A 24,339-nucleotide genomic window follows, 5' to 3' on the forward strand; every position below is an offset into this window, starting at 1 on the left:
CAAGGCAGGGTTTCTCTGTATAGTTTTGGTGCCTGTCCTGGATCTCACTCTGTAGACCAGGTGGGCCTCAAACTCACAGAGATCTGCCTGGCTCTGCCTCCTGAGTGCTGAGATTAAAGGCATGTGCCACCACCGCCCAGCTATTTGTGTTTTTTTTTTTTTAGTTTAAAAGTAGATTCAATAATTTTCCCTTTTATCTTATCATCTCCATATCCCCCCTATTTCTTCTCAGAATGGGATACCCAAATCCTTTGTTCAGCTTTTTCCCTGACCATTACACATAACAACTTGTAATTAACTCCCCTAGCAGTGACAAATATCCATCCCCCAGTGAAGGACCAAAAACCACCCACCCCACCTCTTGTGAATGTGGATGTCATGTTTTCTAGATTGCTTCCTATTGTATTGGGGGCAATGGTGTCTCTAGGAGACCCTGATAAACTTGAAACAGTGGTCAAGTCCTGGGAGAGGTATTTGTATCATTTGTTGACATCTCTGTGTGATAAGAAAGTGTAAGGCTTATCGGAAGTGCTAGACTATCTCAGCTAGCCACCTTGAAATTGTCCTGAGCACTTTATAGTCCAGAGCCAATCTTTGGGTGGTGTTCTTCAGTTTATCAGCATTACCACAATCCAGGTAGAATCATCCTTGTGGGGCCCCATCATGCTTTTGGAGACTTCAGAGACCTCTGCTACTAATGTTTATTGTTCACTGTGGAAAACTCAGACACATTAAATGTCATATGCTGTAAATCTTAGGTAGGTTAAAGGAGCATGATCTATTAAATATATCTGGGATATACAGGCTTAATTCCTAAATATCTGCTTCAGACTCCAGCCTGAAATCACACACAGGAAGGTACATCAAGCCTAAGGTTAGAATTAGTACTCTATGAGACCATTAATATCAAAACAGAAAGTTTAAATTTTGAGATAGTATTCACACTTTAAGAAAAATTTTAAAGATTCAGAATAAATCTGAGGGCTATGAGATTAGTGACCATAGTAGTCCCTAGATTTTGGTCTTCATCTGTCCCATACCAAGTGGTTCTTCTGATCGGAGACAGTGACTGGATTTTCTTTTAACAAGCATGCTTGGGTTTAGAGAAGGAGAGGCACACTCCAACTCCAAAGCCAGATTTAGTTTTGAATTGGACTACATAAAGATCACCTGCTTAACCTGTCTGTAGAGTCCAGCAAAAACAGACATTTTGAAAGGCTTATGAAATTTTACCCTGTTGGAAGTATTCTATATATATAGAATATATAATATTCTATATTACTCCTTTTTGGGGGTATAGTTTTTGGGGAGTGGTTCTCTTTTTTTGATGCTACATTTGTTCCAAAGTCTTTAGATTCCTCAGTTGGATGGTTTTATTTTCCTGGAAAGATGAAAGCAAAACCCTGCCCTGACCTCAAAGTTTTCCCTTTGTTGGGTATCATTTGATGTCATTTTAATCAAGAGGTCTCTCTTGTTTGAATGGAATCTTTACCAGCTTTAATGGTATCCATAGGTTTTCTTCTCCTGTGGAAACAAAAGCAAAATCCACTTTACTTAATTTCCTGATTAATAACCTGCCTTTCTTGATTTATTTGCATTGGTGTAGAATGTAGAACGTAGAGGCTTCAGAAATTGGTGTTCCTCATACAACATGAGGAAGAATACAACTAGTTCTTTTTATAAATTGAAGCCTGTTGCTTTTGGGATATTTGTTGTTAATGTCTCCCAAAAATTACTGCAAGCTCTTTGTCAATGTTTATTTTCTGCCCATAAAGAGAAAATTTCAGCATTAGTAAAAGGTACTACAATTTCTGCTATATTCATTCCCATTAATTGACAAAGCCTCAATTTTCCTTTTAGAATCAATTTAGAACCCTGTTCTACATAGGTCTTTATTTTTTGCTCTGTTCATGTGGGAAAACTATCCATTCCAGAATATTATCTTCTCCCTACACAATAATTCCAGTAGGAGAATGAGTAGGAGGTAGAATAACCAGGACACAGTCAAGTCTGGATCCAAGAAATGCACATGGGCATCTGTAATTTTTTCTCTACCAGAACCAATTCTCTCTCAGTTTCAGCTAACAAGTTTCTAGGACTATTTTAAGTCCTCATCACCTTGTTAGGTTTGAAATAAATTACTTAGTTCTTGATTTATTAATCTAGTTGTGGGCTCTAGTCAGTCAATGTCTCCCAGTAGTTTTTGAAAGTCATTAAGAATCTGCAGTTGATTTCTCCTGATTTGTACTTTCTGTAGTTGAATTTTTTGTAAACCTATCTTATACCCTTGTAGTTAATAGAATCTCCTCTTTGTATTTTTTCAGGAGCCATTTGTAATCCCCAGCAAGGCAATATTTTCTTCACTTTCTTCAACATTTCTAAAGTATCTACATTTGAATCAGCTAATAAAATATCATTAATATACTGGTAAATTATAGATTGAAGAAACTGTTTACAAATTATTTTCAATGGCTGTTGTACAAAATATTGGCACAAGGTGGGGCTGTTTAACATCCATTGTGGGAGAGCTTTCCATTGATACCTTTAAATGGGCTGGGAATTATTATAAGTAGGCACCATGAAGGCAAAGTTTTCTCTATCCCGTTCTTTTAAAGGTATAATAAAAAAAAACAGTCTTTTAAATCAATCACTATAATAGTCCACCTTTAGATAATGAGAAGGCAGGGTATTTCTAGGTTGTAGAGAGTCCATTGGCTGAATTATTTTATTTATGACTCTTAGATCTGTTACCATTCTCCATTTTCCAGATTTGTTTTTAATGACAAATATAGGAGAATTCCAAAGACTGGTTGATTCTTCAGTATGTTGAGCATTCAGCTGCTCCTGTACCAGCTAGTCTGATCCTTGTAATTTTTCTGATATCAAAGGTCATTGTTCCACCCAGACAGCCATTTAAAGGTAGGGTTGTTGGTACCTTCAAGAGGTCATCAGCTGTTTTGCCCTGTTTATGTACAACTTGAACAGTCTGTGACTGCTCTAGAGAATACCTTTTAATATTGCTCTCTCTTTATGGTTTGTTTTTGAGATCGGAGGAATGTTGATCTCTGTTTTTCACTGCTGTAATAAATCACATCCACATAAGTTCATGGCTATATTAACCACATATGGATTTAATTTTCTTCACTGTCATTTCAGCCCTAAGCATTCGACCCATCTCGTGCTTTGTTTCTCCTGAGATAAAGTTATAATCCCTAGAAGCTGTATGTTTACCTCCTAAAGAGGCCAATTTGAATGCCAAGATTTCAGCTCAATTAGAGTTACGTTTGCTCCAGTGTCCATAAGACCTTCACTTTCAATGCCATTTATCTGTATTGTTAACTTTGGTCTTTGATTGTTTATAGAAGTTTGTCAAAATATTTGTTTTATGATTTCTCCTGAAAATTTTGCTTTATCTTCTAAAGCTGTTCTGTCATCCAGAGAAGTCTTTTTTCTTTTTTCTTTTCTTTTCTTTTTTTTTTTTTACAATAGGCTTTAGGTCTTTTAATTGCTCTGTGGAGGAGTTTCCCTGATGGGAACAGAAAATGGTTGAACCAAATTTCACATGGGGACCTCTGAGAGGCATCCCCAAGAGTCATCTTGATGGCAAAGGGTTGTCTCACCTGACCTTTATTGATCTGCATTCATTAGTCCAATGTCAGCCTTTGCCACACATTCTGCATATTCCAGAAGGCTGCTGCCTTGTGTTTGCATTATTGCTAGAAAAAAAAAAAACCAAACTATTGTTTTAGGAATGCCCTGCCAACAGTTCCTTTTTGGGTGACCTTGTTTACCACAACTAAAACATATGACATTTTGATTTTTCTTTAAGCCTTTGGAAACCACCTCTCCTATGCAAGCATTGTCATGATTATGAGATTCAATATTGAATATATTGCTGTGGGATGGTCTGTATGTCAAATGTGTTGCTCTGATTGGTCAATAAGTAAAACACTGATTGGCCAGTAATCAGGCAGGAAGTATAGGCGGGACTAACAGAGAGGAGAATTGACAGAACAGGAAGGTGGAGGGAGACACTGCCAGCCCCCACCATGACAAGCAGCATGTGAAGATGCCAGTAAGCCACGAGCCACGTGGCAAGGTATAGATTTATAGAAATGGATTAATTTAAGATGTAAGAACTAGTTAGCTAGAAGCCTGAGACATTAGGCCAAACAGTTTAAATAGTATAAGCGTCTGTGTGTTTATTTTATAAGTGGGCTGTCAGACTGCCAGGACTTGGCGGGACCCGGAGAGAAAACTCTCCAGCTACAATGTATCTTGGATTCATTCCTCTATGGGTGCTGATCTTGCCTTTAAAGGTCTAATTACCCTTTTGCATTATGAATTAGCATTTTCTTTTTTTATTTTTATAATAAGCTTTACTTTTTTTCCTTAAAATAGATCCCTCACTAAATTAAAGAAGCACACTTAATACCATTCAGTCCTTCACAGTTTGAATGATGAGATCTTCTTCTACTTGATCCTTTTAGTAATTGTTATTCACAGAGAACAAGTGCTGATGTGTAATCATGGGTCAGAGTGCTTTTGTCCTGGAACCAGCAAAGCATTTCTGAAAGTCCAGAAGAATCATTTCCACCTGTGTGAAAGTCCAGGCAGAGCCTAGGAATTTTCAGTAGACTGTGAAGGCTGGAATTCTGCTTCAAACTTTTCCTTGAATTTTAAGTAGTCTCTTCTTTTGTCAAAATATTTTATCCACTGCTGGGGGCAGCTGGCCTTGAACGAGCTCCTCAGCAGATGGCACTGAGCTGCGTCCTCTGCCAGTTCACCTGCCTTTCCTTCATGGACAGGGATGCCATTCCTGAAGGGGTCATGCAGGGAACAATGTGACTGACATGTGATCACACGACTAGCCTACAACCTGAGGCTGAGGCGCTAAGGGCCCTGAGACTTCTGGTCCCACACTCAGCCTACTGAGGATCAGCCAGCATGGAAGAGCATGGTGCAGAGTTCGGTTCCTGTGCTGCAGAATCACCCAGCAAATTCATGGTCAACACAAGGAACCTCTCACTGAGAAAGCTCCGGCCTCGGGTTGACCCTTCTGGGCCACCATGAATTAACATTTTCAAAAGCCAGATATTCAATTAGTATTTGTCTAGCTTCTGGAGTTGGCATAATTCTATTTACAGCTTAAGTCAATCTTTGTAAAAAAAAAATTGTGAATGTTTCTTTTGGGCCCTGTATAACTTTAGTAAGTGACTTAGTTCTCTTTCTGACTTTCTTAACTCTGTCCCAATCATTCAAAGCTGTTGTACAGCACAGAATCAAGGTATGTTCATCATATATAGAGTGTTGACCCGTCCCGCGGGCCAGGTTATTGGGGAGACCCGAGGAGGCACCTCCTGAAAGATCAATGGGGGTGAGAGAGAAAGGAGACCAGGCACATAAGGGAAGACAGAGGCAGTCTGAGTCGCGTCAAGGTCTCGTTTATTGACTGGGTATTGAGGCTTATAAGCAGGGCTTCAGGCAGGGAGGGGGAGCAGAGGAAGCAAAAGGAGAGAAGAATGAAAAATTCCTAAGGAAGGGTGAGGTCGCTTTGGTCCCAGGCCCCTGCAGCTGGCTGATTAGCAGGTACTCCAGGAAGTTGTACTGCCCGCGGTTAGGACAGGAACCTGTTTTTGCAAGGTTTGATAAAGTAAGGAAGGTCACACAAAATTCAAGACACAGCTGTCTGGAGTCGGTCTCCAACAGAGTGTCTTTGTACATTAGCATAATCATCCTCTCCAAGAAATGGGTCTTGGGAAATTACAATACCTCTAGTCCTACTTCCTTATTCAACAGTCCTAGCCTCATCTTTCCACCAAGTCCTCCACTGTAATTGAGGACCAAGCTCCAATACTGCTGTAACTAAGTCTTTTCAGTCTTGTGGGACAACTCTGTTACTATTTGCCCATGAATCTGCCTCACAAAAGGGAATGCATATCATATGAGACTATTGCTTCCTTAAGTCAACTCTAACATTTCTACAGGATTCCAATGAGCTCTGACACAGCTTTGAGGCTATCTGTCATTTGGTGATTGTTCCTGTGTGGTGACTGGATAAATTAAGGTTGTTTTTTTTATATATATATAATCTTAGACTGCTCCTCTCTAATTTCATAATGTAATGATGAGGTTGGTTCTCATCTAAACTCCTCTGTCTGTATCTGAATATTTTTATTATCTGTTTTAATAACTTCTTTCAATGCCTGTAACTTATCAGTCAAAAGTTTATTATCTTCTTTAGTAACAATTTGTAGGACTTGTATATTATCAGTACTAATCTTTTCTAAGGCTTGTATCTTGTGAATGGTGTTTTCAAGGTTGGTTTCTCATCAGTCCATTTCTCCTATTTGGCACTGATATCAAAGCAATTTTTAAGGATAAAATACAAATTGCCAGACTGATAATATGACCGACATTATTTAATTGTTTATCTCATTTATTTTACCATATGTATCCCGTCCATAGTAGGAAGACAGGGCCTCGTTCTCTGCATTGTGATCATTCCCATTTTTAACATAGGGAAGGTTTTAAGATTATCCTTTCCCTTTTTTATTTTTTAAATTTGTTTATTTATTTATTTTAATTAATAAATTCATTTAATAGCCTAGTTTACTGTTTAAAAGTTCTCAGGTGTCTTTCCAGTTCTGATGCCTATCCTCTGAAGATTGGGTTGTGCAGATGTAGTGACCATGTCTGACCAGCAGGTGGAGCAGGCGCAGCACCAAGGCAGCATTGCTATGGGAGCTCCAGGTGCAGAAGCTGCAGTGACTGGGCACTCTAGGAGTGCTTGTGCTCTGGCTGGCGCCCCTGGTGACCGCCTTGGGGAAGTTCGGCAAAGCAGCTGGGCTGGCCTCTACCCTGGCACTTGTGAGTGCCAGGTAGAATTGGCCGGAGAGGCACAGCTATGGTACAAGGACCTTGCTGGAGGCAACTACAGTAGCGGTGGGGTGTGGCTTTCCTTCCTGTCGCCAGGGGCTTGATAACAGCTGTAGGGCCCTGGCCCCCCATTTTTGGTAGCTGCCGCCTTGCTTGCCGACCTTGACCAGATGTCCTCCCTATGCTGATTCCCTGCCTGTTTCCTTCTCTCTGAATGCTCACCGGAGGTTCTTTGTTTGTCTATCCTGCATTTGGTGTAAACAGCTTAGATGTGAGAATGTAGAACATTCGGTAGCAGACTTCTGCCCTCCGGGGATCCTCCATTGTGCTGTAAGCCTGTATTTAAGGTTTCCTCCCTCTTTCAATAAATGGCATTCCGCATTCTGCTGGGGCAAATGACCCGCTGTTTCTTGTCTCTATTTTTTAATCCACAGCCCCTCACTCAGATGTGGTGATCAGGTGGTGGTAATGCGGGTGCTACCACAACAAACAGCAGCCTCAAAAGTTCCAAGCCCTGAGCCTGTCTCAAGGCCAGCTGAGCTGTCTGGATTGGGAGCCTGGATTGGTTGGAAAAAGCTCCTCAGGCAGGAAAGCAGCCTAGAAGGGGGATGAGGAAATAGTGAAGTGTGCAGGCACTCTGGCTCCCCTTCTCGGGACTAACAATGGCTCTCACAAAGTCTAACAATGCCCTACTTTGAGTGCCAGGTATAAGTGATTTCTTTTACCGTTTATTAATAAACAAATCCTGAGCACAAATATTTAAAGGCAAAAGAAAACCTGAGGCATATCCAAGGGACCACGAAAACATACCACCTTGGTTAGCTTCTCCACTCGAGAAGTCCCTTGCTCCTCACCCCACCTCTTCTCCCCCGATTTTGTGGTCCTAATTTTTTTGTTTTAAATTGTTTTTGAAACAAGGTTTCTCTGTACAGTACTGGCTGTCCTGGAACTGGCTCCATTTACCAGGTTGGTCTTGAACTCAGACCCGCAGGCCTCTGTGTCAGGAGTGATGGAATTAAAACAGCATGTTTCAAACACAGATCTGTGCCTTTGTCTTCCAGCATCTGTTTCCCCAGGACTCTGATGTTACATCATTGGGTGTGGTGGCACAAACCTATAAGCCCAGGATGGGGTGCAGAAGCAGGATGTAGGGAGATGAGGTGGCTAGTCAAAGGCAGTTCTGATTGTTACCAGCTGTCACCCCCAACCCGAGCTGCTTTTCTGTGTAATCTTTTTCCTCTTTTTCTATTCATGATGTGAACTAAGGGGGACACTGTGTAAGGTTATTACATAACATTACAATGATGGAGCAATGGGATCTTATCCTTCTATACGGAAGACTCCAACATGTCAAAGAAAAAGGGTGGCTGGTAAGTATTTGGTTACTATCTTTTGATAAGGAATTAGACTGAGAGACAGATAGGGCATTAATAGCAACATTTGGGGATGTGTCTGTTGAGTGTGTTTCCAGTGAGACAAAATGGAGTAGGGGCAACCCACCTGACTGTGGGCAGGGCACCATGGCATGGCTGAGACCCATCCTTCCAATGTTGCCATGCTTCCCTTCCAAAATGAGCTATTATGCTGCCAACAAATCTTCCCTCCATTTAAATTTTTTTCAAGTTTGCATCACAGCAATGAAGAAATTGGTTAATCCATGGAGGAGTGTGTGTGGACTCCTCGGCCTCAGTGGACCAATGGCCATTTCTGCCTCTTCAGATTCACACTTCCAGAGTTTCCCTATCTCAGCAATGTGGGTGTCAGATCTATGGGGACTGACTGCCTTAGTCTCTGGGTTCAGCCTTTGCATGTCCAAAAGGGCAGTGACAATTGGAATATGAATTCCCGGCTCCCTCCTTACAGAGCCACTGCTGGGCAGGATGCAAGTTTCAGCCCAGAATGAAAACTCTAAAAACATCAGTCAGTGAGATGGTTCATTGTGGGTAATGGGACCTGCCTCTCTCTAAGCTAATGAATTGAGTTCAATTCCCCAGAACCACATTGTGGAAGAATAGAACCAAATCCTCACACACACAAGCAGCTCAGGGTCACAGGTCAGACCGAGTAAGGCCCAGCGACCAGTGATCCCCTAGGTCCCAGTGAGGCCCTGTGCTTCAGCTGCAGCACCAGGAAAAAGAAAGCAAAGCAAAGCAAAGCAGCCTTGGAGTCACCCATGTGTTGTGAAAGTTTCCTCTGAGATGGAAACATTTCATCCTACAGGGCAGCTGCTTAAGCAGGAAGCTAAACAACTCAAAATAACTTCAGGAAGTTCCTGAAACCAACCAGATCCCCCAATCCCCTCTCAGCCAGGGCAAGCAGTAAGTTACAAAGGAGACTCAGAGACCAGACCAGCTGCCTGCAAGAAGTTTAGACCAACTGAGGCACCTGGAAAAGACACCCTTCAGCTTGTGGAGCTGCCTGTAGGCTGTGCCATGTTCCCCAGGATCCCAGCTCTGGGAGCTGTCACTCATGCAGGGGTGGGCTTTGGTGATGAGCTGTCTTGGAGTCATTTCTGCTCCTGTAAGTAATTCTTGACCCAAACATTTTCTTGTAAGTAACTCCAATATAAGACGGATTGGTTCGGCAAGTTGGACTTTGGCCAAGGGGTCCCAATCTACAGTGAGCAGATGTGTATGTTGAGTCTCCCCAGGAAACATTTTGTCACACAGCACTACGGAGGCCAGGCCTTGGCAGAGCAATGGATCCCACCGTTGGTGTTTAGCTGGTCACATTGAAAAACAAGTATTTGGGGAAAAAACAATGAGTTTATTATTCCACATGTGTGTTGAACATGTGTATGTGTCCCCTCTGGGGCACAGTGAGTTCAGTGCCTCCCATATAGAAATATCAGGAGGCAGAGACGTGTGGTGAGGGTTGATGGCCCCAGGACAGCACAGGCTGACACTTCCAAGTGTAAGGTCATAGGTTATGATGTCAGAGGAGGGATGGGTGTGGGCGGCCAATAGGGATTAGGAATCACAGGTAAATGGGTTCATCTGAGAGGACCAAGCCCTCCAGACAAAAGGCTAAGAAGAGCCCCAGCCCTAACACCCAAGCCAGGGTGACAGGGACAAACATATGTGCGAATGAATTTATAGTGATTAAGTTCACGTTTTCCAACACGCTGAAGATCCCAAGTGTTTCGTCTCTCTTAAATATGTCTTTAGTCGTCACGTCCAGACATCCTTTAATGCTAAAATTGGCATTAACTCCACCTAGAAGATGAAGATCCAGTCAGGTTCAAAGGGAAGGAAGGGATAGTTCAGGAAACCTAAAAAAACCTCATACCTAGGAATCCAGGCTCCAGCCCTCTTTCTATGGATGCAGGAGCCCAGGTCCTGAATTTTTCCCTCAGTCCCAGGGTTCTAGACTCCATCCACACTCCCTCTGCTACAGCAGTGAGGGCCTCTGACCTCCCCACACACCCAGGGTTCAGTCCCCATCCCTCCTGCTGAGTCTCTGGAGTCATGGCCTCTGTCTCCCTCATCCTGGGGATGCAGCCTCCAGCACTCACCTCCTTCAATGGCAATTTCACCGTCATAACAACCAGTATCCTTTGGACAGAAGACAAAGTTTTTGCGGCAGGAGCCCCAATAGTGCAAACAGACGGGACACCTGTTGTTTTTTGACTGATCGGAGGCTGAGGAGAGAGGAGGAGGTGGCTGTACAGTGTGCTCTCAGCTGCAGCCCCAGACAGATTGCTCAAGTCTGTGTGCCCAGATCCCATACTTGCAATATGAAGGCCCCTAAGGAGGACTCTGGTGGTGTTATCGCTGTTGCACAGATCAGCATGACAGGTCTCGTGATACATGGCAGCCAAAATTCCAGGACCATAAGAATACATAAGGACAGTGCCGTTATCAGGATATATACCCACACCCGAGTAATCATACATACGGATATTGTGGACATCCTCATCCTTAGAGATGCCTGTGCCTTTGCTCCCCACTAGGAGAGATTTGGGACCTAAGAGAGACAAGAGTGAAAGCCAGGCTTGGATGGGGAGGTTGGCCAGGCCTGGGAGACCACTTCTTGTGTCCTCTGATGTTCCCAGTCACAGGGAGAGCACAATGCCCAGGGACAATGGGACACAGCATGTCCTGTGTCAGCCAAAGCCTGCAGCACAAGCCTGGCTCCTTCTGCCCTGCCCCTGCACATCCTGTTGAACAGTCTCCACAGTCTGCCCTGAGCCCCTCCTACAGGCTGCAGCCTCACTCTGCTCACCATCTCCTCTACCCTGCTGGATTTGTCTGCACACTCTGCCCTTCACACCCACAGCTGGCTCCCTGTGGTCTGCTTCTCTCCTTTCCCACTTCCCTGTAAAGCTGCAAAAGGACTCAGTGGCTTAGCAGAGCCAGAAACAGGCTCTCAGCATCCTTCCTTCCTGTTTTCCATCCTCCCTCTTCTCCTTAATCCCTCCCTCCCCCTTTCCAGCACTCTTCCCCAGTCCTGAGTCTCATCCAGTCCAGGCTCCTCTGGAACTCCCTATATAGCTGCAGGTGAAGTCGACTGTCTCCACCCACAGCTCCAAGCTGCCATTACAGACAGGTGCCACCACACCCAGTTCACATGGTAGTGGGGCGAAAGTCCAGGGCTTTCCCCCTAATTACCACAGGACTACATTATATATTCCCATCATGACCTAGATAACAAGGCACAGAGGAAGAGCCTAGGCAGTAGGGGAGCTGAGCAGGAACTCCACGGCACAGAATCCAGTGCAGGGCTGTGCTGGCCAGTATCGGAGTGCGGCCCTCCATCACATCCCACATACCTACGTCTATTAGCACAAGGGTCTCATAACATGCCTCCTTAGGTCCAGCAATCTTGGTTCCCTGTGAGGTCCAGTCAACAACTGTCTTAGGGAAACCGGAGCCAAATGTCACCATGACTCCCTCCTTACAGATAAGAGTATCTGTGGAGAGGAAAATCACCAGGGTTTGTGAGAGACAGGGAGCCACAACTGATGCTGTACCCATTGCTCTTCTTCTACACCCTTACCTGAGTAGTGGGTGAAGCCCAGCAGGAAGAAGAGCAGGAAATACTGGATGCAGCAGGCTGCCATGGCTTCTCTTCTGCTGGGAAGAGCTGGTCGGGACCTGGGAACTGATGGAAACAGGAGACAGTTCAGACAGACAGACAGGGATTAACCCTTGGCCTGTGCCAACTTTAAGGTATGCCAGAGCGTGAAGCTAGTCTGTCCTGAGTTGCTTGGGAGTTACAGCAGGCTTACTGTGCCTCATGTTCTATGGTTGCAATTTTCAGACTCAGCCATGGATTCCCAACTCCAAGAATCCAGCAAGTCTGCTCCTTCAGTGTCTAGATGGATTCTGGGTCACGGAGCCCTCTGCCTCAGGACTTCAGATCGTAAGCAGGTTCTTCTCAAGGTCTCAGGGTCTCAGCTCTCAGCACCCAATCTGCCCAGATCTTGAATCTGAGGGACCTGGCTTGTCTATCCTAGGAATGTGACATTCAGTTTCTGCTCCTCCCACCCCACAGGACCCAAGATTCTGGTCACTCATCTTCCTTCTTCAGGCCTAAGTGTACAGTACTCAGCACCCTGCCATGAAGGAGTAGCAACCGTGGGCTCCTCCTGCTGTCATGGCTGGCTGTCTAGTACCCAGATGCCACACAGAGACACAAGACCCAGGAAAACAAACCAAGCTTTCTAAAACCAGAGTCCCTCCCCCATCCCCCACCCCCCCACCCCGCATCCGATTCGGGTTCCCAGGCCCTGTTCTCTCTCAGACCCAAGACTTCAGTCCCTGTTTATCAGACTCAGGCATCCATGCTCCGGCCCAGGAGTCCAGGCCCAGCCTCTTCCCTCAGAGGCATGACTGCCTGTTCCCTTCCCTTACTTCTTCCTGTTTATCCTCACTGGCTTCTGGGATCTGGCCTTTCCCTGTTCTTTTTCTCTTTTAAGCAGCAGAATCTTTCTGGTTCCACTCACCAGATCTTGGGAGGCGTGTCCCGAAATGTTCCAGTCTCACCTCTGTCTCCTCCCAGGGTCACAGGACGAGGTAAGAGAAGACACTCGAAGTCCCATTGGCTTATGAGAATCCTTTGCAAACTTCATTGGGTAAGCCTGGAGAACGGCTGCACCCTATTGGTCCCCAGAGATGCCAATTACTGGGCTCTTCACAAGGCATGCATGCGCAGAAAATGAGTGTTGGGCAACGGTCAGTGGCAGTTGCTGCTTAGGTCATCCTCCAGTTGCGGGGTCACATGGTGTCCTGGAGTGCCACGTGGTGGAAAGTCCGTTGCCCTGTCACTTAAAATGCTTCTAAATTGCACCTATGAGCAGGGAGCCGGTGACAGGACAGGTCGCTATCACAGATATTACCCTCGTCATTACTGTGTGGGTGACCACTCAGATTATACACATTTGTCAGTTCTTTTATTACATTTTAATATATCTTGTGTGCATGTGTGTTTGACAATCGTATGTCAAGGTGCACATGACAGGGGACAATTTGGGGAGTGAGTTTCTCCTTCCACTGCATAGCCCCAGGAGTCCAACTCAGGATTTCAGGCTCGTGGATAGGTCCCTTTACCGGTGGAGTTGTTTTGCTGGCCCTTATTTCTTTTCTTAGAAATAGTAACATATTAACTATATACAAAGTAACTAGTTTCGAAGCAAAGCGTTTCTAAAACCATGTAACGTACTTCAGATGTTACATTTTGAGGCAGAGTCTTCCAGCCCAAAAAGGGTTGTAGTGTTTTTGTGTAGCTGAAACTGACCTTGACCTTCTGATCCCTCTGACCCCTCTTCCTGAGTCCTGGGTTACTGGTGGGTGCCACCATTTATGTGGCACTGGGGATGGGAGCATGCTAGGCAACACTGTTTCAGCTGAGCTCCAGCCCAGAGGCCCTCGTTCAGGTTTATGACTTCTGTTCCCTTCCACCTTCCCTCAGTCCTCTACTTTCATGTCCCTTCTGCCTAAATTCCACACAGGGAGGACACCTGTGCCCTTTGTCTTCCTGACTCTGCTGACTCTGCTTTACTTACACAGGGTCCTGAGAAGGGCAGGGTTTTGTTGATAATGGCCCCTTAGTACGGCACTGCACACTGCACGCTTCTTCATCGGTTGGTGGACACACCACCTTTTTCTTTTATTATTGGGTCGTTGGGTATTGGGCAATCGGTCATCTTTCTCTGTGGCTGCTTCTTGTTGACAATGGGGACCCAAGGAGGCTGGGTTGCTGGTCAAGGCTTGGAAAAGCAGGCTTTTTCACTAGTTGTAACATTGGGAAGTGTTGTCTGTGAGCCTTGACCAGTATGTAGATTCTGAGGAATCAGCTAGAGCTGGTGCTGGAGTTGTCTGTTGTTGATTTATTGGGACAGATGGACAAGGGACAGTAAAGTTAAGTAGTTTAGAGAAAAAATTTTATCTTGGATGTCAATTGAAACTTTTAGGCCCATGGTCCTTGTAGTTGTGAAGGGGAATCCTAAGACCGGGGAGAGGGGAGAGACCCCACCTTAGGCATAAGCAGTAGGCAGGGAAACTTGGCTCTTGGATGGCAGGATACTTACCTGGTGTCTGTTTGAGAGTTCTTGAGAAGAGCTAGGACAGTTAAGACTGGCCATATAAGGTCAGTTAGGGAACACTTGTCATCTGAAAGCTGGGTCTGGGTGTGCTGGGGAGAACACACTTCTAGAGGCTTCAGTTACAGCAGAAGAATCTTTCCTGGGGTGTTCAGGTGGGTCCTGAAATGGAGATATTTTGGGAACATGGGTGATTGGGGAGGGTCATGGCAAACGGTGATGGGGACTGTCTGTAAAGGTTGAGAGAACTTGGCTTTGCTTCCCAAAGAGGGACTTGGAGGATCAAGGGGACAAACAGTCAGTAATGGGGGTTGGGCATTGGCAACTGGGGTGATTGGGGGGGACTGTGGTTAAAGGAGGGATTTGAAGAGAGGCACAAAGAAAGCAGTGGGAGGTGATGAAGGAGGAATCAGTGAAGATGAGGAGAGAGTTTGTTGGATGCCCTTAGCCCAAGTGAGTGTGTGTTGGAAAGGGGATGGCTCAGGCTACATCTTGTAATTGAAAGTGTAGAATTTGCTCAGAGTGTTTGATGTCTGAGATGTCTAGACAGTTAATGAATTTTGGGGAGGCAGTGGATCTGTGGCAATTATTTGGGCAGAGGAAAAGTAAGAGCGTGAGGAGATGAGATTCATTTTGTTTGGGAATAGTTGTCTGTGGGGAATGGGTGACCGTGAGGGAACAGGCATCAGAAGGTGAGGATGAAAACACAAAGTCGGGTTAGCAGAGTGTCCTGTGTTGAAGGAGGGTTAGGTGTGTTACTGAGTTGTATAGTCGGGTAGCCTGGAGGAAAGTGGGGTGAGCTGTAAGGGATGAAAAAGCAGCTTGATGACTGTCATGTTGGCATGATTATCATCTTTACTGATACAGCCGACAGATAGGAAGGAGCTGCCACCCATATAAAAAGTGCAGGCAGAAGTAGCTGGATGACCCTCTTGTCTATGAGAGGGATGGGGAGGAGGTCTTTAAGAGTTTTGGACAGGAGTGCAGAGGATCTGGGGAAGGTTGAGTCAAAGGGATGTGTGGATGGGTTGAGGGGAGGATGGGAAAGGAATGTGAGTGATGTGTTAATGCTAGAAGTTTGGAGGGATGAAATCTGAGATGTGGAAGGAATTGGATATCCCCTCTAAGTTAGGACTTGGGGGCAGGGAGACATTGTTGGGAATGGATTTTGAGAGGGGACCCTAGAGTTTGTTAGATTTAGAGGTGGGCAGAGAGGCAAGAGTGTAGAGACAAAGAGCTAGGCTGTGGAGGGTCTGTCTAGTTTTGGAGAGGTAGGAGACACGGGCAATGGTCAGTCTAAAACAGTTTGTTTTTGTTAGAAGTGATTTGTTTTGGAAGTATAAGTTCCAGATAGATCTTGGAGGCAGAGGGCTGGAGCTGAAAGGAGAGCGTTTTAAGTTTTGGGAATTGTTGTTGTTGTTGATGATGGGGGGAAGGAGGAGGTCCAGAAGCAGCTTGGTGTAGGGAATGCATTAGAAGTGAGTATTTAGGAATGTAGGAGTGGAGGAAGTTGGCCATGAGGGCAGAGATAAAGGATGGAGAAGAGCAAGGTGGTGTTCAGTGATGTGTTATGGGTGGGGCTGAGAGAGAAATTGAGATAGGTGACTTGGGGAGAGGAGACTGAGCTTTGGAAGTTGAAATCTGGTGACTCCTGGAACTGAGGATGCGGAGGAGTGAGGCAGTGTCAGATTGGCCGTCAGGGAGGGAAGGGCTGCAGAGGAGGAGGAGGCCGTCTACATCATAAAGAGGCGGGAGGGGAAAGGTGGAAGGCAGGGAGCAAGTGCCTGGCTGAAAAGGTGGAGACTGCCTGAACCCTTCGGGGAGGATTGTCTGGGTTGGTTGCTAGGACTGTTGAATGTCAGGATCCATCTATGTGAAGGCAAAAAGGTCTTGGGAGTGGGTGGAAAATCCCCTTAGGTGTTTTGACTGTTCACATGGGAGTATTGTAGGGTGAGGAGATGGGGCATAGAAATGATGGGTTGGAGGCCTAGGCAGAGGCTGATTAGGGAGTATTGGGGTTTGGAGATGTAGGCAGAAGGGTCTTTGAGTATGATGTGCATCGAGAGAAACTAGGGTTGACTAAAGAAGTAGGCAGTGGGCAGGGGAGGTTTGGGGATTTTGGAGAGTGGGAGAGTGAAGAAACAGAGGCCAAGGAAAGGACAAGTGGGACAGGAGTGTCTTGGGAGCTGTCGTCAGCACAGAAGGCAAAGTTTATTCCTGTTGGAGAAGACATCCCTTCCTAGTAAAGGGATAGGGCCTGAGGAATGAGCAGAAAGGAGTGGGAAAGGGACAAACCTGGGAAGGCGCAAGTTAGGGGGCATGTGGAGCGGACTGGAGGGGTGGGGTCCTCCCTTGTATTGGAGCAGGGCCAGTGTAAGACTCGGAGGAACTGAGGGTTTTTTTTAGTCTCGTCTCGAAATGTTGTTTGGATTTACAAAGCTTAATTTACTTTCTCAGACCCATAAATCACTTAAGCTTTCATATTTTCAGACTTCAAATTATTTTCTTATCTACATCGCCTATTTGAGTTTCTCTGTCCTTAGACCCTATAACTTACATCATACATTTTTCCTTGACCTACATAACTTTCATGTCTGTTTCTCACATCCTTTAGAAACTCCAAATCTCTTTTAGTGTGAAGCTTATTAGAAGGTGAACTCTACATATAAAATGGCCTGACCAGGCAGCTGGGTGTTTGCTGTTGCTAAAGATAGAACTTGTCATCTACGTCATCAGAGATCTGAGTAGGATAAATTTGAGTAGGATGTATAATTTGAATTTTCTTTCTTTCTTTTCTTTTTTTTTTTTTTTCAAGACATGGTTTGTCTGTGTAACAGCCCTGGTTGTTGTGGAACTGACTCTGAGGACCAGGCTGGCCTGGAACTCAGAGATCCGCCTGCTTCTGCTTCCCAAGTGCTGAAATCAAAGGCGTGCGCCACCACTGCTTGGCCTTAAATGGTTTTTGTATTAGTTAAAACAACAGAGACTTAGTCGTTTGAGGCGTGTGGTTCAGAAGGTAGAAGCAGTTGGTCTTCAGCTGTCAGACAAGAGCCACGTGTTGTCTTTAGCAGTCACACAGTGCTGTGGCCTTCAACCGTCAGACCAGCTCAGAGGAATTTTTCTGGTAGAGGAAGAACGCGGGAAAATGACTGACTTTGCCCAGGCCGGGTACAGCAGTTAATCTAAAATGTCCACAGTTTGTGCAAGTTTCTGGCAGCCGGTGAGGCATGGGGCAGTTTAGACCTGTGGTTAGCGTCACCACAGGCCAGGTGGTGTTATCTGTGCAGGGTCCCATCTGCCTTCTTTGGAGGCCTTCAAGTTTCTTGTTAGGAGGGTTCTCTGCTTATTATGTGAAGTTCTTCGAACATTTTAAATGCCGTATTCACCAGATCTCTGAGGAGTTTGAGGACTAGATACTTATTAATATACCTGATTTTAGGCTTACCCTTGAAAACACATATAGGAGGCTAAATAAAGCTTATTCCTATAATGAATCATGATAGTAAGTATAGTTCTGAACATTAAAGAATTTGATTATTTATAAGGTGATTGACTATTAACTTGCATATCTTAATTATCTTTAGCAGTTTGCAGAATGTTAGTACAACTTCATCCCTGTTAAGTTTGAGCCTTTAGTGTGAGTTAGAGATTTAATTGGAGATCCTGTAGCATCAAAATAAACCATAAATGCAGTAAACTTTAACCATTGCAGAATGTCACTTTTTGTGTGTGACTCAGTTTAAGCTATGGGCAGTGCCAGGACAGAAGGGGTTACCTTGGTAACGCAGCCATCGTGGCCACGGCGGATGATGGGCAGGGAATTTGTTTTTAGCATGGGAGAGGTCCTTTTGGTGGCAGGGGAGAAGGGGAGCAGTGGTGGGTTGGTAGGGATTGGAGTGGGTGGGTAGGTGGGGAGGGTTGCAGAACTCCAGACACAGGCCTAAGAAGCTGTAGCTCCTGGCGGGAGGAAAGGTGTGAGTTTGTTTGGGATTTTGGTCACTGGGAAGAGGAAAAGTAAAGATGGACAGGTTCAGCTTGGGCCTGCTAGTGCTCTGTGTTCTGAGCATTGACTCCTCCCAGCCAGGCTCGGCACGACTGGGCCGTGCAGAATGGGCAGGGTGGATTGGTAGTGGCGGGGGGGTGGGGTGGGGTGGGGGGGGGGTGGGGGTGGGTGGAGGACTAAGGGGTGGCTAGGGGAGGGAATCTGCAGAGCCAGTGGTCTGGATATAGAGCAGAAGGAAAAAATAAGGCGGCCCTTTTGCCAGGGGTGAGTGGCAGATGCCATGGGCGTGGCCTGAGGTGGTAGCAGGCGTGCCCGGGCCTGAGGGATGAGGCCTGCAGCCTCTGTGCCTGGGGCATTGGTGCAGTGGGGATGTGTGTAGCTAGCTGTGCAGCCTCAGTGGAAGTGGGGGCTCAGGGAGGCTTTGAGGCAGCCTGGGCTGTACAGCCTGCAGGGATCACTGCATGGGCAGCAGGCTAGTGGGGCAGTGGCAGACTGTGCTGGCAGAAGAGGCAGGCACACAGCAGGATTTTGTTGTGACTCCTAGTCATGCCAGGGCACAGGTGCAGCAGCTGGTGGGCACAGAGTGTTGGACAGTCAGTATTCCTACAGTGCGAGGAGGTTTAAATAGGACACGAGCCGGGCGGTGGTGGCACATGCCTTTAATCCCAGCACACAGGAGGCAGAGGCAGGCAGATCTCTGTGAGTTTGAGGCCAGCCTGGGCTACAGAGTGAGTTCCAGAACAGGCTCCAAAGCTATCCAGAGAAACCCTGTCTCAAAAAACAAAACAAAACAAACAAACAAATAAATAAATAGGACACGAAACAGATTGTACATGAAACAATGGAGTGTAGAAAAGCTGAGAGTGTTAAGAGTCACACAGAGGACTTGGAGCAGACAGAAGAGGAAGTGCAGACACGTTCAGAGTTATTGTTGGGTGGCAAAGTGCACCATTAATATCGGGTATGAGTTTCTGGAAGCTATTCCCATCACCAGTGGAATGCTGGTGGGCCAAGATGGAAGCTATTCCCATCACCAGTGGAGGCTGGTGGGCCAAGGTCGAGAGACAGGGTGTCCCCATGAATCTTGAGAGGTGATAAGGAGATCTCTGGGAAGGAGTCATCATCCAGACTCTGTCACCAAGAAAGGGCACAGTTGTCTTGAACAAATCTGGGACCGGCCATAGGATTTTCAGAGGGGTGAGGGGCAATTGTCAAATGTGAAAGCAGAGCTTACAAACCACACCTAATGAAACAGAGTGTGCTTGTCAGAGGTGTAGGAATGTGGCAAGTTTAGGGAAAATTCACCAGTTAGACACTGTTGGGTGGAGAAGGCTGGCAAGGAAGGTCAGAATGTGTGAGACCTGGGCTGATGAGGTGTCCTGCAGACTGAATGAAAGTCATGGACGGCATCAGTAAGAGGACCAGGATCAGCACAAGACACCCCAAGACCAAGTTCTCAGCACGAGGGAGATGTATTTGCCCCAGAAGGACAGAGGGCAGGGAGTAAGAGACAAAGACATGAGTCAGAGGAAGAGGGAGAAGGGGAAGGGACAGGGGAGGGAGGAGGTCTTATTTGTCCTTAGAGGGATGTAGGACCGCCTCTGGATAGAGAGGAGACGGACGTGACCCATAGGAAAATGGCGGTTTATAAAGGTAAAATGGGAAATCCTCGTGTTAGGATGAGGTGTTCACTTTTAATTGGGCATGTTAATTAGGCAGCCAAAGGGGGTTTTTGATTGCTGGACTTCAATACTTTGATAGCTGGACCTTGGTAGTCAGCCTCAGGAGGAGGAAGTGGCCAAATAAGGGAGTAGACCTTGAGGGCTAGCCTTAGGAATGTGATCTAATGGTTGTTAGCAAGACAGAGGGAATGGGGGAGGGGGGCAAGACCTGTCAGAGTTGTGTTTGTCATGCCCAGGACGGCTAGAGTCCCTTCAACAGCTACAGCTACAGGGTGTGGGCAAGTAAGCCATCTGATCATAGACTGAGAATAAGGGATGAGGAGGAGTCCGTGATTGGGAAACACACGGAGGACCCCCGGGACCACAGAGGATGTGGTACTGAACCTAAGCAATAAGAGAACACCAGCTCCAGGAACCTCATGAATGAAAATTAGGACATGATTTCCTAGGTATGTTGAGAAGGATTTTTATCTCAGATATGAGGGATAGTACAGCCAGAGGCATCTGGACATAGACAGTAAGACCCTATTTGCTAAAGACATTGCAGGACATGGAGAAATTAAACTGGGACTTGATTGGAAACTCCCAACCTGCTGGCTGACTTTCATGGTACTGGAAGGGGACATATAGGCTGCTGGTGGAGAACTGTAACCAACATTTCTGTTTGTCTCTGTGTAGCTTGAATCTTAAATTGGTCTTAATAATAAAAACCCAGAGCCAGATATCAAGGTGATTGCTGAAAGATCAGAGAAACAGAGGAGCAGCCACTGGAGAGACTTCTCACCTCTAACGCATCCTCAGGCCCCCAAAGGGCCAAATCCTGTGTACTTCTGCCTTATATTCTTCATTCTGCCCAGCCATATCACTTCCTGTCTCCACCTCCCTAGTGCTGGGATGAAAGGCATGAATGAGATCCCAAGTGCTGGGATTAAAGGCATAAGCCTCTACCACCTGGCTCTGTTTCTTTTTTAGACTGGATCAATTTCTTGGAGCTCAAGGTGACCTTGAACTCCTGATCTTCCTCCTCCCAAATGCTGGGATTAAAGTTGTGTGTCACCACTGCCTGGCCTCTATGGTTAACAAGTGGCTGGCTCTGCCTTCTGATTTTCAAGCAAGCTTTATTTATTAGAGTACAAAGGAAATACCACCACAGCTGTGGACCCTCTGGGCTGAAATACTGAAAGACCCCTGAAGGTAGTCTTCCCTCTGGAGAGACCCTCGCCCAGAGATCACACCGAGACCACAAGTCAGATGCAAACAGCAAGAGGCTTTATTCAGGAACACGGGTACCCGGGGCGACACAGTCCCTCCAGAGGCTGAAGAGACTGGCGCGCCGACCGGCTGGAGTGGAGGGTTTTTATAGGGTCGGGCAGCGGAAGGGCGGGTACAGAAGCAGGAAGCATAGTTTACAGGGTTCTGATTGGACGACTCATATGAGGCCATGGTTTACAGGGTTCTGATTGGACGACTCATATGAGGCCATGGTTTACAGGGTTCTGATTGGGCGATTCATATGAGGCCAGGTTTACAGGGTTCTGATTGGGCGATTCATATGAGGCCAGGTTTACACTCAGGACAGTTCGTGGTCCTTCCCCGAGCTCGAGACGCCCGCTGAATTGGCTCCTATCCAGGGTACAAATTGCCCTTCTGACCCCTTAGCTCCCCGCTCTGGGGCCAGGTGGCCGACCGCAGACACCCCGCTCATTCCTGCGCCCATGTCCTCCAACTGAACCCTCCCCGTACTCCTCAGGCCCTGCTCAAAATGGCGTCAGGCCAAGCAAGCATGCCGGGGCCCCTCAGCACCACCCCAGAAGAGTCCCGGGGTCCCGGCCTGCACCTCCCTGCAGGGCTCCCCAGTCCTCAGGCTGCGCCACCCCGGGGGCACCCGGGTCGCAGGGTCCCCGGTTCTCGGCCTGCTCCACCCGGCAGGGTCCCCTAGTCCCGGCCCGCTCCATCCCGCAGGGTCCCGAGTGCCCGGGTCGCGGCCCACACCACCCTCGCCAGCGGCGGCACCGGGCGCTGGCGCCGGGCAGCGGCGCCGATCGGGCTCGAGGACACGGCGGGCCCGGGCTGGGAGCCTGCGGTCTCCGCCCGCCGCGCTACGACGCGGGGCCCGGGCGCGCGGGCCGCTGCGGGGCGCGCATGGCGGGCGCGGGCGGCTGGCGCGGGGACGGGGATGCGGCCCGGCCTGCGCTGCCGGCGGCTCCGCTCCTGGCGGCCTTTCAATACCAAATGCATACAGGATGTGCCTGCTTTTTCAAGAGTGGTTTTGTGATTAGGGGTAAAGCCTTTGGTGTGAATGTGAACTTCCTCCGTTCCACACGAGGAAGTTCACATGTGGTACTGTAAGCAAGGAGAACACCTTAGCTGGGGAGGTCATAGGTTCCCAGTGAGGAAGCAACTTCTATGGCTTTTCTAGATGGGTGTGATGTGCCCATCAAACTGCATTCAAAACGTGTTTACACCCATCGATCAGTTGTTAGCAGCCTCAACTCAACACCCTGTGAAGCTCCTGAGAACCAATGACTGTTACTGTGACACGGTGGCCTATATCTTAGCCATAGGTGGACATCTATAGTCACCCCTTCAAGACTCGGGAATCCTTGTGGAAGAGGAGGTGAAAAAATGTAAGAGCCAGAGAAAGGGGTGGAGTGCTGTGTAACAGCTTAGCAAGGTGGAAACATTCCACCTTTCAGGGGACCTCCTTTAGCAGGAGGCTAAACAACTCAGAGTGACTTCAGGAAGTCCCAGAATCCAACCAGATCCCCTTGGCCCCTCTCAGCTAAGGCAAGCAGTAAGTTACAAAGGAGACTCAGAGACCAGACCAGCTGCCTGGAAGAAGCAGAACCCAGACGAGCTGCCTGCAAGAGGTTTAGACCAACTGAGGCACCTGGAAAAGATGCCTTCCAGCCTGTGGAGCTGCCTGCAGGCTATGCTGTGTTCCCCAGGATCCCAGCTGTGGGAACTGTCACTCATTCAGGGGTGGGCTTTGGTGATGAGCTGTCTTGGAGTCATTTCTGCTCCTGTAAGTAATTCTTGACCCAAACATTTTCTTGTAAGTAACTCCAATATAAAACGGATTGGGGCGGTGGTGGTGCACACCTTTAATCCCAGCACTCGGGAGGCAGAGGCAGGCGGATCTCTGTGAGTTCAAGGCCAGCCTGGTCTACAGAGACCCAGGACAGGCTCCAAAGCTACACAGAGAAACCCTGTCTTGAAAAAACAAAAACAAAAACAAACAAATGAATGAACAAACAAACAAACAAATTAATTAATTAATTTAAAAAACGGATTGGTTTGCCATCTTGGACTTCGGTGGTATCTGTATTGTGTTCTCTCAAGGTGTCCTGTCTAGGGTGAGTGGATGTGTATGTTGAGTCTCCCCTGGAAACATTTTGTCACAGAGCACCGTGGAGGCCATGCCTGTAAATGCCCTACTTATTACTCAGCCACATTCACCTGATATAGCCCAGAGGAATTAAGCTAGACTGGTAAGGGTGTGCACAGCCATCCTGAGGCTATGGAAATGTTACTGAGAGCAATCAGGCTTTTTATCGACTTATCAGAAAGAGAAGGTAATGGCGGTTGCCAGGATCAATACAGTTGTGGTTGTCAAGATACAATGAAGTGTGTAAACTGTACAGGGTACACCGATCTAAGACCAATTGTCCTGTGAAGCTTCCATGCTTGACAGTCAAGCATGCTTCCTTGACTACTAAGGGACTATGAAGAGAAACACAAAGTGTCCTGAACACTTCACTTCCCCACAGAGCATGTGGGTCTCTCAGGAACTGGAAGGCACATTATGCTCCAAGAGCCATAGACTCTAACCTGAAAAACCTATGACATGCCATTCTAAGCAACTAGGCCAGGACAACTTCCTGGTCCCTGCACAGGGCTTGGCAGTGGTCTCTTCATGATGCCACTGAGTGTTGCTATCACCTCACAGAGCAGAAACCCAATATTTGGAGAAGAAAAAGCAATGTTATTATTTCACAGGTGTGGATGTCTGCTCTGGTGCAGGATTAGACTGCGGCTCCCATATATAAACATCAGGAGGCAGAGATGTGTGGTGAGGGTTGATGGCACCAGGACAGCACAGGCTGACACTTCCAAGTGTAAGGTCATAGGTTATGATGTCAGAGGAGGGATGGGTGTGGGCGGCCAATAGGGATTAGGAATCACAGGAAATGGGTTCATCTGAGAGGACCAAGCCCTCCAGACAAAAGGCT

At 46.9% G+C, this 24,339-nt stretch overlaps 1 protein-coding gene across 1 annotated transcript; it reads right to left on the reverse strand.

The window, feature by feature from the left end:
- Window positions 1–10,244: 10,244 nt before the first annotated feature.
- Window positions 10,245–11,941, reverse strand: LOC128124074 (CD177 antigen-like). Its single transcript, XM_052760306.1, has 4 exons — window positions 11,878–11,941; window positions 11,651–11,791; window positions 10,609–10,845; window positions 10,245–10,519 (listed from the first exon to the last, which is right to left on the reverse strand). Exons 1-4 carry the CDS (start codon window positions 11,939–11,941, stop codon window positions 10,245–10,247), a joined length of 717 nt encoding a protein of 238 aa, XP_052616266.1.
- Window positions 11,942–24,339: the final 12,398 nt, after the last annotated feature.

The sequence above is a fragment of the Peromyscus californicus genome, unplaced genomic scaffold (assembly GCF_007827085.1).
Source record: "Peromyscus californicus insignis strain IS unplaced genomic scaffold, ASM782708v3 Scaffold_4__1_contigs__length_199733344, whole genome shotgun sequence".
In the NCBI taxonomy this organism is placed as follows: Eukaryota; Metazoa; Chordata; class Mammalia; order Rodentia; family Cricetidae; genus Peromyscus; species Peromyscus californicus.